This window comes from Kogia breviceps, chromosome 10 (genome assembly GCF_026419965.1).
Source record: "Kogia breviceps isolate mKogBre1 chromosome 10, mKogBre1 haplotype 1, whole genome shotgun sequence".
Classification (NCBI taxonomy): domain Eukaryota; kingdom Metazoa; phylum Chordata; class Mammalia; order Artiodactyla; family Physeteridae; genus Kogia; species Kogia breviceps.
Window position 1 is genome coordinate 106193676 of NC_081319.1, and position 13320 is coordinate 106206995.

At 48.7% G+C, this 13320-nt stretch overlaps 1 protein-coding gene across 1 annotated transcript in view; it reads left to right on the forward strand.

Annotated features, from left to right (window-relative positions):
• Positions 1-13320, forward strand: part of GMDS (GDP-mannose 4,6-dehydratase) — a 487018-nt gene that overhangs the window by 82577 nt on the left and 391121 nt on the right. Inside the window, exon 2 of the mRNA XM_059075578.2 lies at positions 10323-10367. Coding sequence (XP_058931561.2) covers positions 10323-10367 — 45 coding nt within the window. The remainder of the gene's footprint in view (positions 1-10322; positions 10368-13320) is intronic.

Sequence of the window (13320 nt, forward strand, 5' to 3'; positions counted from 1 at the left end):
TGACTTGAGATGTACTGTAAGTGCAAAATAACAGATTTCAAAAACGAATGCAAAAAGGAATGTAAAATATCTCATTAATAATTTTTCATTAACATATTGGTACTATAACATTCTGGATATTTTGAGTTAAATAAACATATTATTAAAATTAACTTTTCCTTTTTTTCTTTTTACCTTTTTAAAATTGGCTACCGGAAAATTAAAAAAAAAAAAATAAATTTATTTATTTATTTTTGGCTGTGTTGGGTCTTCGTTTCTGTGCGAGGGCTTTCTCTAGTTGCGGTGAGCAGGGGCCACGTTTCATCGCGGTGTGAGGGCCTCTTGCTGTCGCAGCCTCTCTTGTTGCGGAGCACAGGCTCCGGACGCGCAGGCTCAGTGGTTGTGGCTCACGGGCTTAGTTGCTCCGCGGCATGTGGGATCCTCCTGGACCAGGGCTTGAACCCGTGTCCCCTGCATTGGCAGGCAGATTCTCAACCACTGCGCCACCAGGGAAGCCCAGAAAATTTTGAATGACACGTGTGCTCACAGTGTTTCTGTTGGCCAGCACCAGCCTAATGCATCTCAAGGACACAGTGAATGAATGTTGGCACTGATGTGACAGCTGGTGAGATGGTGATGATGGTGATGTGTTGATTCCTTGTCCTTTCAATAGATTATAAATTCCTAAAGGGTAGGAAACGCAACTTATCCTTTTTTTTAATTTGCCGTATCACATTGCATTCTCCTCTAGACATTAATAGGTGTTTATCCATTCATTGATTATTGCAGGATCTGCCTTTATCATTCAGAGTACAGACCTACTTTCTTTTATCCTCGGGATAATGGCAATAATCAGTAATCCCTTTGAATGAGCACACATACACACACATGCGTGCACGAGCATTTTGTTCTGTACGCTTTATTTTAAGCAATCTTTTTTTTTTTTTTTTTTTTTTTTTCAGTATGCAGGCCTCTCACTGTTGCGGCCTCTCCCGTTGCGGAGCACAGGCTCCGGACGCGCAGGCTCAGCGGCCACGGCTCACGGGCCCAGCCGCTCCGCGGCACGTGGGATCCTCCCGGACCGGGGCACGAACCCGCGTCCCCTGCATCGGCAGGCGGACTCTCAACCGCTGTGCCACCAGGGAAGCCCGCAATCATTCTTAATAATGGATTATTACAAAAATAATTGATGATACTAATTAAAAAAAATTTTTTTACTAAATTTTATATGAGTTCTTATATACATTTATGAGTTAATTGAAAAGCTTTAAAAAACTTCTGTGGCATCTTGTTTTGCTTGAAACTTTTTATTTTGATTGAAGGAGAAGTAATATGGAAATAACACTGTAGTTAGGACTAGACAAATTGCTTTCATCTTCTGCCAAGTTCTCTCACTAGCTCTATGACCTTGAATAAAGGATTTAAGCTTTCTGATCTGTGATCTGATCTGGAAAAATGGGGATGATATCAGCTATCTCACCAGGATGTTGTGGGATATAAATGGGAGAAATATCTTAAGAGAACTTAGCAACCACAAAGAATTAGAGAAATGTAAGATGTTATTAATTTGATAGAAATAATAAATACTTTGAGGAACATACGTGCCATAAGTAAGACTGCGTTAGCTATATCTACTAAAAGGTGTAGTGTAAGGTGATAACTTACCTGAATTTTAAGCCTGGTGTTTTGATCGAAAAAAAAATACTCAGTTTTTCCAAATGGATGATCCAGGTCTACCAAACGCAGTCAAGTGTCCTGAATCAGTCATACATATTGGTGGGGGGGGTAGCTGAGAAGCAAACTGCTGTGTGGCATGTCAGTGTTACGAGCCTAGACCGCAGGTGGATGGATCTGGCTGGACAGAATCAGGGACACCGGGCTTTCAGTCGGAGCCCCTGGCGAGGTTGGGAGCTTGGCACCGGGTGCTCCTGAGACCAGGATGGCAAGTCGCATACAGTCCCTATTGGCGTGGACGTTATTTCTCGCCTGAAGGACCACAGCCACCCGTCAGCACCCTTACAAGACTCTGGTCTTCAGTAGAGTCGAGCCTGGGTCCTTTTCTCCTGCTGTCCTATTAAGTCGAGATTTAAGAAGTGCATGGTTGACATGTCCTTAGACTGGACACACGTTAAAAATACAGCTTTGAAGCTCCCTGAAAGCAAAAGGCCATGGTTGCGTAGGAGCTAAGCCCCCTTGCTGTTGGTGAAAGAGGGCACGATGGCAAGACGAAAACAGCCAAAAGGGTGAAGAGCCTGCAGAAGTTCCACTGTCACAGGCGCTGTGTTGCGCTAAGCTGGTGGGAACGCGCCCAGGCTGTACGGCGTACGAGGCAGGGACTGGGGAGACCGCCGTCAGCAAGGCGGAGGCCCGTGCTCTTCGATGTGGGGTTTTCCCCCAATAAGGTGTTTTTCGATACCTTCTCTGAGTGGCAGAACCTCTTCGTGCACAACGCAGCCCAGCCTGACAGTCAGCACGGAGGCTCCCTGGCCCTCAGGAGCGTGTTTTATGGGTGAACCTGCCTGCAGACACTCCGTTCTCTAGCTGCCCTCTGCCCTGAGCGCCAGCTTTATTAGTTTGATGATACTCAGCCTTCTGGGCAGATGCTTACAGACTTCTCCATGGACACCCGTGTGCATATGCTTGAATTTCGTTTGTCTCTCAGTGACTTTAACTTACACAAATCGCAGCTCTCATTTTGTGTCTTTCTTCTGTGATTTACGATGTCTCCAGCTTGGTGGAGACTCCAGGGTTGCAGATCGGGTCCGAAATGGGTCAGGGTGCCCGTGACTGACGTCTCTGTCATGACCTGTGCCTGTGACAGGAATGGTCTTAACTGTTTATATCCCTGAAAGAAATTGGGCTAAAAAGAGCAAGAATATTTGCAAATTGTTAGGCTCTGCTTGTCACCAACAGTGACATTGAAGTAACAACCGAATGTGCAGTAGAATGGAGAAAGATATAGTCATCAATATCCGTGTGTCTTTTTGTTATTAGGGCCTTTTTTTTTTTGGTTTTTTTTTGTGGTACGTGGGCCTCTCCCATTGCGGAGCACAGGCTCCGGATGCGCAGGCTCAGTGGCCATGGCTCACAGGCCCAGCCGCTCCGCGGCATATGGGATCTTCCCAGACCGGGGCACGAACCCGTGTCCCCTGCATCGGCAGGCGGATTCTCAACCACTGTGCCACCAGGGAAGCCCATTAGGGCCTTTTTAACGTCGGTCAACAAAAGAGCATTTGCTTTGTCTTTCCCCATTAGCCAGGGCACAAACTCTACAAAGAAAGGCACAAGGAAATGCTAATAAACCAGGTAAATACTAAAATTTAATATTTCTTCTCTTTTCAGTCCTGCATTTTTTTCTTCCAAGTTTAAAGTTTTTCATTAAGCATGGCCTTGAACCCTGGACAAAGTGCAGCTCTGTTTTAGAGTACCTGCAAAAAATCATTTCCTTTATACATCATTTGGGCGATTAGAACTATGCAAGTGTGTACTTTGCAAAGAAACAGCCTTTAATTAATTGTGTGGACTGTCACTTTGCGAGATAATGGGAAAGGGAAAAAAGAAGAGAAGCTCTATTTTCCATTGTTGGGCAGTTTTACTTCATGTATATATTTACTACAAAGAGATTATTTTAAGCACGAAGTTTACTGGTAATTTAGTATTAACTTCTCTCTAGATCTGAACAAGTCTTTATCAACGTATTTGGAGCCCTGAGTTTTACAAACTTTCAGTGAGTATATTGTTCTAAACTTGAAAGGAGTCATTCACAGCAGCACTGGACTGGTCAGTTAGCAGATCTTTAAAAGGGTTTTGACAGGGATATGCTTCTTGTATTTCCTCTGTTTTTCCCACCTTGATTTCATGCTCGAGGGTGGTGACTGATCTCCCCAGGGCACCATGCCACCCAGCGTGGCCAAGGGCAGCAGGGAAGAAGTTCGTAGCTTTCCTTTTCGCCCCCAGCCCCGCCTCTGTCGGTGACTCATCTGGCGCTCCCTGATAGCAGAGCACTTTGCTCAGCCGTGCAGGTTACCTGGCTGCTCTTCTCATCCTGTCCGCATGTGGGTACGCGATCCGTGTGAAACCAGCGTTGAAGTCTAATCCTATCTTGGCCAGGAAGTGCCTGGCTTCCCAGATATTCTCAGAGCAAGAGTGCAGGGGCTAAATCTCTTCCTTCCTTTCTGCCCTCTATTCCCCGACACCTATGGCCAAGGGAATGTTTGAAACCCACTAATCTGTGACACTTTGCTTTGTTAGTAAATTCTATAGAGACTAAATTTTATGTTAAAACATCCGTAGGCCCATCATTATGGAGTGATTGATCCTGTTAGTGGAGCAGATTGCCATATAAATCATTCATTAGAAATATATATGCGGTGCAGATCCTTGCTCTGTTTACTAGCTGGGATATCGGGCAGGTTACTTGGTCGCAGTTCACTTCAGTTTGCTCTTTTGTGAAGTAGAGATAATAATAGTGCTAACTACATAGTGTTACTGTGAAGACTGAAAAGTTAATGATCGTAAAGCATCGAGAGCATGGCTGACATAGCCTAAGCACTAAGTAAGTGCTCACTCTTGTTTTTAATACTATTGTCATCATCATTTGTAGTCATTCCCGGTCACGTGAGGACTGTTTCTCTCTGAAGGGTAGAAATTTTAGCATGAGTGTCAAGAAAGGGAGAGTGGGAGAGAGAAAAAGCACAGGGGTTCAAACTGAAGGAGCTTACATTTTAAAGAGGCGAGAAGGTGGGCAGGAGGCCGTTCTCTGTGGGCACTTGCTAGCTCACGCTTGATGCAGCTGCGTTACGCGTACACCCAGCACACGCCTGTGCGCTTGATGAGTGCCTTAGGGTTTACTTTTGAGGGTTTTCAAACGTGTCTGGGATGGTGTTGGAATGTGTGTGCTGTCCCTCCTCTACGAGTGTAAATTAGAAACTCTCTTTCTGCACCTTATGAGCAGCTCTTCGGCGCTTGCCTAAATCACAGAAATGTGTTTTGCTGTGATGCGGGCGGTGGCGCTGCAGGTGCTGGGCTGTGCAGATGTCCCTGGAGTTCAGGTTTGGGTGTTTTCCTTCTTCTTTGCTCATTAATCTAAGAGTTTACAGTAATCATTTGCGGTTTGAAAGGAACGTGGATTTTAAACCAGGTTATCATGGGAGTTCTACCACTAAAAATCTGCTAACCTGTTTCCAAATTTTTTTTTTTTTCCCCCCCGGTACGCAGGCCTCTCACCGCCGTGGCCTCTCCCTTTGCGGAGCACAGGCTCCGGACGCGCAGGCTCAGCAGCCACGGCTCACGGGCCCAGCCGCTCCGCGGCACGTGGGATCTTCACGGACCGGGGCACGAACCCGTATCCCCTGCATCGGCAGGCGGACTCTCAACCACTGCGCCACCAGGGAAGCCCCCAAATATTTTTTGAGTGGCTTTTAGGAGATACAAATGAGTCAATTTTATATATGTTCTAGATGCTTAGAAGAAAAAACCAATTGGAGAAATACAGCCTACTAGAGAAATGTATAAGAAATATAAAAGATAATAAATAATTCCCAGAAGAAATAGTACACACAGTCATAAACACAAAAACCTTTTCAGCCTTTATACTAATCAAAAAATGAAAAGAAAAGCATAGCATTTTTTAACCTAGCAAACTGAAAAAAAAAATTTTCTAAAATTAAGCTTTTAGTTCATTTTTTCCCTCTATGATATTTTATTTTTAGCTTACAGTTGGCCATAAGACTTAACATTAGAATCTTTTGAAATTGAATGTTCATTTGAAATTAAGATTAGAAACGTTTTGAAAATACTTGGGGGAAAGATATCAGGGCAGTGGTAGAGCAATGTGTAGTCTGATGGGGGGTATCCAGCCTCTTTCTAAAATGTTGCCTTTAAGCTTCAGCTCATCACAATTTCCTGGGAGGTCCTGGTTTGCAGCAGAGCCAGCGTCACTTATCCACGCGTGTGCACGCGTGTGAGGTGTGTGTGCAGCCGCCGAGCACCTCCCTGGGGGCTCTTTCCCCAGCAGGGGGTCTGCAGGAAGGGGTGGTTAGAAAGGAGTATCCATCAGTCTTGATAGGCAGGCGTTGGTGATCACTCCTTCTACCGGGAGGTAAATCAGAGGGAGTGAAAGGCAGTTCTTGGGGGTGGGGGGCGACCTCAACCTCGATGGGGAAATAGTCTTCAGCTTGAAAGGCTACAGGAGACGAGGCTGTTTATATGTTGTGCGCGTCGGTCAGTCAGTTAGACTCGCTCTCCCGACACTTGCTGGCTCTGTTCTGGTTCTTCCCTCTGGTTCTCAGCCGTGCGCGTTAGTCCAGTCTGTTCGTTTCAGCTCTTTTCACAGTCGTTTTTAGTTACAAATTCTGAGGTCTGAGAGATCTGCTTTTACTTTTCTTACTTTCTTTCCTTTTTTTTTTTTTTTTTTCATGTTCTGCTACTTCCTAACCGTGTGACCGGACACTAAACGTGTAATGTTGTCAGTCTCAGTTTCCTGAGCTGCAAAATGAGACAGTGGGGTTAATAATCCCTTTGGTCTTTTGAGTTCTGTGAGTGTGACAGAGATGTTATCCAGTGCTTTGTGCTGCAAGTGTGAGCCGGGTGAAAATACTTTTCTCGGCCGAAAATGCTTATTTTAGAGTAATTAGGGCACAGGCTGAAAGCGCGTGGCAGGCAGTGTGGGTGAGTGCTTTCTCTCCGTACAGGAGGGGTATTTTACTTCCCAGTGCTTGAGGTGATCTCAACAAGGGAATTCATGTTATTAGAGGCCTGGTTTCTTCAGCCCAGCACTGCTCATTATCTTACCCTCTTTAAAGAAGCTGCCCAACGGTGCTTCGGCAGAAACATAGTCTGATTTTGGCGCGGCTCAGAGGGGCCGGGTTCTCAAGTTGCATCTGAGAAGCTGTCCTTTTCACTTGTTCTGTGGGCTAGAAGTGAATCCATGTTTGGAGAGACAAGAGGAATGCTCTCTCCTCTCTGCAGGAAGGTAGGTGGCCATATGTTTGAGGACATGGGTGGGTATGAGGCCATACATTTGAGGACATGGGTGGGTATGAGGCTCCGTCAGGGCTGTTTCAGCCTTCTGTGGCCTTCGGGAGAAGGGGGAAACTTTCTGTGCTCCCTTCAGCTTTTTATAGATGGAAAATTTTAGGTAATTTTTATCTTATAGTCAAGATAGGATGCAATTTCTGGAATTAGTGTGAATTGTAGAGGTGTGCATCTGGAACATTCCATGAAAGGTGAAGCACAAGGATGGGGGCTGCAGGCACCAGGCATACCGGAATCCTCCCGTTTTGGACCCTCGGCAGTGGCCCTGCCGCCCGGCTCGACAGCCTGAAACGTACATCCCAAGTCCACCTCCAGACACTGCTTCCAAGAGGCAGAGGTGCCCACATGAGGCTGGAGAAGGCCCCAGCCCTGTGTCCTGCCTCCCCGCCGAGCTCTGGGCTCTCCTAAAGTTATAGGACCTTCTGCGTTTGGGTCACTTGGTTAAAACTAGGAGGACTGTTTAATCCGTAAGATACCCTGCCATGCAAAGTGACTAAATCAATTTGGTTTAAAGAGGAGTCTGTTATGGTCTTTTTATTGCTTTGTTGGGCTCTGACACGTGCTGGTGGGCCCCAGGTGGAGGAAGTGGCTTCCCAGGGCACAGTCGTGGGAGCCCCGGGTTCTAGTCCTGGCTTCCCCTCTCGCGGGTGCCACCAGGCGGGCCCCTAACCTCCACGGGCCTCCCTAACTCCCGTGCCAAGGGGCTGCCCGCCTTCCCGGTGAGTTCCTGCAAGAATAAGACAGAAAATATTCCTGTGTCTTGAATATGTTAAAGCTGTGGCGCTTACTTCCAGCTGCACAACATTTAATGTGAGATGGAGACTGTCTTCATGACCGCGTGCAAAACCGGATGGAAAGGAGTCCCGATTGGGGCGCTAGCTCTCCAGTGACAGTGTCTCTGTCGCGAGGTGCGAGCCAGCCTGGGGTCCGTCCCCGGCCACTTGTGTTCGTCGTGAGTCGGACGTTTAGCCCTCCAGCCCCTCGGGTTCCGGGAGTCGAGGGTCAGGTGTCGTGGTGGCTCTCGGTTGCCGTGACGTTGTGGTTTTCCGTCTGGGGGAGGTGCTGTGCGACCGGCCCGTCCTCCTAGAGGGGCTTCGGTGCAGGGGTCTGGCGGGGGGGGACCAGGGGCCGCGCTGCCGCGATTCCCACATTGTGTGGCCGCGGCCCTATCACTTGGGAGACCTGGCAAGGAAGTGAGGAGGAAGCAGGTGCCGCTGCTGGGGCAGAATGTTCCAGCCTGGCTGGAAAGTTTGAGGAGGGCCTGGGTGAGAAGAGCAAGACCTATTGACAGGGCTCAGCCCTGGGCAGGCCTGTTTCACATCAGCCTCTGAATAGTCACAGCCCCTCCCCACGGTCTCACCTCTGCCTTTTTGCTTTTAAATGTTCTCGGCAACCGTGGTGGAGCACAGAGCATTTTAACTTTTTATTCCAAGAGGAGGTAAAAATGTGAAAAGTACAGTGCCGCCTGCTTCAAAATGACACCACCACCACCAAGAGCAAAACAAAATGTACTTTCTAGGGCTGTCTGACCGACTGTAAAATTATTATTGTTGTAAGTGCTTTTTCTGTTAAGCTGTTTTCAGAATTAATTATAAGACTATTGATTATCCTCAAGTTTCTGATGGTCCTGTAGATCAACCTGGCTTGTCGGGGTGTGAATTGTTCAGCTCTCTTATCCGGTTTACTCTGCACGTTGCGTGTGTAAAGCCACACAATTGTGCGTATATCGTAAGATTGAGAGGAAAAGGAATGTTCCAGACCATTTCTCTTCTTCTCCACATGAGTCTGTAAACCAGAATATTTATGTCAACAAGTCAGAAGAAAATTTGATGGGGATTTTAATGAACCACAAAACGTGTCCCTTGTCGCCCTCGTCTTGTCCTCCTGCCTGAGTTCACGTGTGACTTCTGCATTAATGCAGTCGAGCACCCTCGCGGCAGCCCTCTCATTTTCAGGACCCATAGTGTATCTCCAGTTCCAGCTCTAAGTCAAGCAATGATAGGAATAAAACCTGCTTTATTTTTCTTTTTCCTGGAATATCTGGTAGGAACTTTTGAAGCTCAAAGGGATATTTTAAGATTTTACAAACTGAGGAAACCAAAGAAAATCCAAATATTCCCAACCAGTTTTGAGCACACAGATTTCCAGTAGTTGGAGCCTCTCATTTTTATGTTAAGTCTGGATGGGATGGAGGGGACCTGCCCAGGCTGAAAGCAGAAGGGCAGTTACAGGATTGATTGTGAAATATCCACCCAGCTCATTTTCTGAGCAGGGCTGGTGATGTTCTGGCGTATCTCTAGAACCCTGATTTTGTGCCTTGTGGCCTCTTAGCAGTTTAATTCGATGGCTCTCATACTTTCTTTCCCTAAAAGTGGCGCATGAGGTATTTTACCTAGAACCTCCACCCTCACCTAGACATTTTTAAAGAATTTAAAAAAACGAGCTGAGAATCTCTGTGTTTAGTCAGACACCGTCATCTTAACGCCGAGACTAACTGCATGATTTAAGATGCATGCAAATGAAATTCCCATTATTTCATAGAAAGTAAGCACCTCACTTTTACCGAACTCCACATGCGCGTGCGCCTGCACGTGTATTCAGGGCTAACACCAGCGCCATCGTGTCTACGGCCCGCCCCCACCCCACCTTCAAACCCCAAACCCTTTCTGGGGTGACCTTCCAGACCCTTGGGCTCGAAGCCAAGGCCACCAGTGCCTGGAGGGCCTCCCCCGAGGGCCCCCACCTCCTCCTCTCCCCGTGGCAGCTCTTTGCAGGGGTGTCAACACCACTTGCTCTTAGCCTCCTCCCCACACTCGCCCTGCCCTCTCCCCAGGCCCCGCAGCTCCCGTCTCATCCCTGCTCCAGCACCCGCTTCTGTACAGCACCCCCAGAAGCAGGCTCCTGCGTGATGTCCCTGGAGCACCAAGGCCTCCCGCCGGGCCGCCCGTGTGTTGCGTATCTCACGGGGCCGGTAAGCGGCAAAACCTACGGCAGGTCCATCAGCTTTTGAAGCTTCATGTTCTCCCTGTTGCCCCCATGTGTCCCTGGATTTCAGTTCCTTTCCCTGTGCCCGCGGTGATGCCAGTGCCTCCCCATGCTCCCGTGGGCACAGAGGAACGCCCGTCTGTGGGAGGCTTAGTGGACAATAGAGCGCCACTCGGTGTTTACGTCGGATGTTGTCTGTATTATTTTCATGTCGGTTGTCGTGAGCCTTATTTAAGTTCCTAGAGCCTCTGAAATGCTGTTCTCAAAACCCTTGGTCTTGGCCACGATGGGTCTGACGGTTGTTGATGTTCCTTGTCTTCCAGGACGGCTCCTACTTGGCCGAGTTCCTGCTGGAGAAGGGCTACGAGGTGAGTCCCCTATGAGCCGGCACCGGCCGACGGGATACCGCGGACACCGTGGCCTCCCGCTTCCTCTCTGCTGTCCTTCTGTGTGTGTTTCCACGGACGCTCTGATAACAAGTCCAAATCAGGGGAAGAATGTGCCTCTTGGCTGGTCACAGCGCCAGCTCATTGTGCTGTTTATCTGCTGGCGCGCTGGCAGCCCCCCGCCCCCCATGCTTGCCGTTTCCCTGCTTTGCACGCTTCCCGCGTTCTCAGCTAAACCAGCAAGGGGGTGAGCTGAACGCTGTGCCGTCCTTAGGGTTAATTTATGATGTCATGTGTTACATTAAAAAGTCCCACTCACAGCGAAGTCACTTAATTCGGAAATTGCACAGAGCAGTAAAAACTAAGCTGATCCCTGGCAAGCCTGAATGCAAAGTTGACACTTAGAGATGCTTGCTTTCCAGTCGGCAGCCGGTATTTCGTGGAAGCTGGAGCTTCTGCATTTGCTGCTCTTGCCTTTGTCTTCCTTTTCTCCTTCTCGTCCTCCTCCTTACACGTTTTCTGCTTTCCTTGAAAGAAACAAGGGCTGTACATATTCAATGGATGTATCTTAGCGTGTACATCTTACACTTTTAAAGAACTGTTTTCGGATACACACATCTCTAGAAATCTCTGTGCTCTGCACAGGACAGAAGCCTATGCAGTGGCACATGTTCTCTGGCCTGATTTGGGGGGTGTTTACCGTAATAATTTTGGATGCCATGTTATTTTCCAGTCGCAGGTACATTGTTTAAAAAATGCACACCGTGGACAAATGCAAAAACAATAGCAAGGAATTTGGCATTTACGCACCAACAGGATTTGAAGAAAAGGAACCTAGTTTTCTTACTGTAACGGATAATCTTTTCTGTGAACTTTGACTTTTAGACTTTGATTAATAGCAGATATGATTAGACCTTCTGTGCCTTTATCTAATAATGGCTACTTCTACATCTTGTAATGATATCAAAAAAGGCAAATGTAACTATGGAAATAGGCATGTACACATATGTTCATATACATAGATTCCTATAATAATTGAGCAGTCAATTCATATTCTGCAGAGCAGAGGATTTTAGAGTTATATGTAGAATAGAAGTATTGGTTTTAGGTGAAGACTGATGTTTATTCAGGCTGGACTAACTTGATGCTTTAATAATTCTAAAAGGAAAGGTTTGTGAGAGAGACATACTTAACCTTGTTTCAGATGTTGGGACAGGCTGAGAGTCGTTTGCTGGCTGGCGCGGGGTGAGTGATTTGCCCGTGTGCCGAGCGAGCTGAGAGAAGGAGCCACCTGAGTCACGGTGTGGGGTCAGGACGCCTGACCCCCAAACGTGGCCCCTTGGCATGTGAATATTTTAAGCTGATGGAGTTTGAAAAAGCAGCGGAAGTTTCTCCTGTTGATTTGTCTTTGTCAGTTGAGTGTAGAGGAGGAGAACATTTTCCTCGACCCGCTTAAGGGTCCCTGGCTGGGTCTGAAAATTAAACTGAAAGCATGCGGATGTATTTAATGTAAGTTTTCTGTGACGTGGGAGCCTTCCTGGGAAAATGAGGATCCGGAGAGGTGGGTAAGCCTGAGTGCTGGTGTGCTGGGCTAGGTGAGGAGGGACCGTGGTGGAGAAATGAGGCCCGGGGGTCTCTGCAGTGAGTGTAGGACCGGGGGTGGCCCAGCGAGGTCTGTTGCGTGGGATTCTTCCCGGCATCCGCTTGTCTTGGGACGTGAAGAGGCCCCTTTCCTCCAGGTGTGGGGAGGGCACCTCCCACCTGGCTGCTTCGGGGGAGGAGCGGGGGTGGAAAGTCAGCGTGGCCTTCCCGCTTCTGTCATTTCCGCAGACGCGCTCAGCTTCCAATACGCGGTGTGCCCAGACACCGTGCCCTGGCTGGTGCGTCCTGAGCCCCTCACAATGCCCGCAGCTTGGGAAGAGAGAGGCGCTGTGTCAGCAGGAGCGCTCGGGCTGTGTGGGTCCCCAGACGCGCCTCCAAAGTGGGCGTGGGGCACTGAGGCATCACGTGCGGATGTGGCCGCGGCCCCAAGGGAGAGGGAGCCGGCGAGGAGGTGCGAGGTGCCCGGGAGGGACGGGGGCGGGGGCGGGGGCGGGGGTCTGTCCGGACGCGGTAGGCGGTCAGCTTCCTCGGGCGGCAGGGTGGCGATGTCGGTGTTACTGGGAAGGGCCCGGGGGGAGGTGTGCCCGGGAAGCAGAGCTCCGTGCAGGTGGCCTGTTCAGGGACCGCCGGGCCCCTGCAGACGGGTCGTCATGCTCCCAAGTGGACCAGAGGCTCAGGAGTTAATCAGAATCTAGGCCAGCCAGGTGCGCTTCGGCTGTTTCCTTCCGTTGGCATCTGAAACTGTAAGAGCAGGTTGGATCCTGATACAGAAAGACCGTAGAAGGCCCACTTGGCAAATCACAGTTCTTGGGGGGGATGAGTCACTGGAGCAGTGATTGGCCAGAGAGGAGGGGGTAGAAGGAAATACTCCCTGCAGTGCAGGTGGGAGGTCGGAGCCGCACGGCATGACCGGAAGTGATTCCGCCAGGGCGCACAGGCGAGTGTGAGTTTTGTAGGAATCGGGGCCGTGAGAGGCTGTTTATCTGTCCTGTCTTCAGTTTTCCTAGGCTGCTGTCTTCACTTTTAAGAGATGGATGTAATTCGAGGGTAAGCTTATTAACCTGGGATCTGATGATAGCACAGGCTTTATCTTTTGGTGTTCAGGTCAAAGTAGATGTGAGAGTGATTTTTCGAAGAGGCTGCATTGGACAATTTCCAGAATTACCACCAGCAGCCCCTGGTTGCTCCAGAACATGAGCAAAATAAATAACAGGGTTAGAAAATTACCTCCCGTGAGATGAGAGGGGACACCCCTGTCCACACCTGAATCCAGAGGGCCAACATCAGCAATGTTGGACGAGCACCTCCTTCTAAGTCAGAGGGTTCCCGGCGT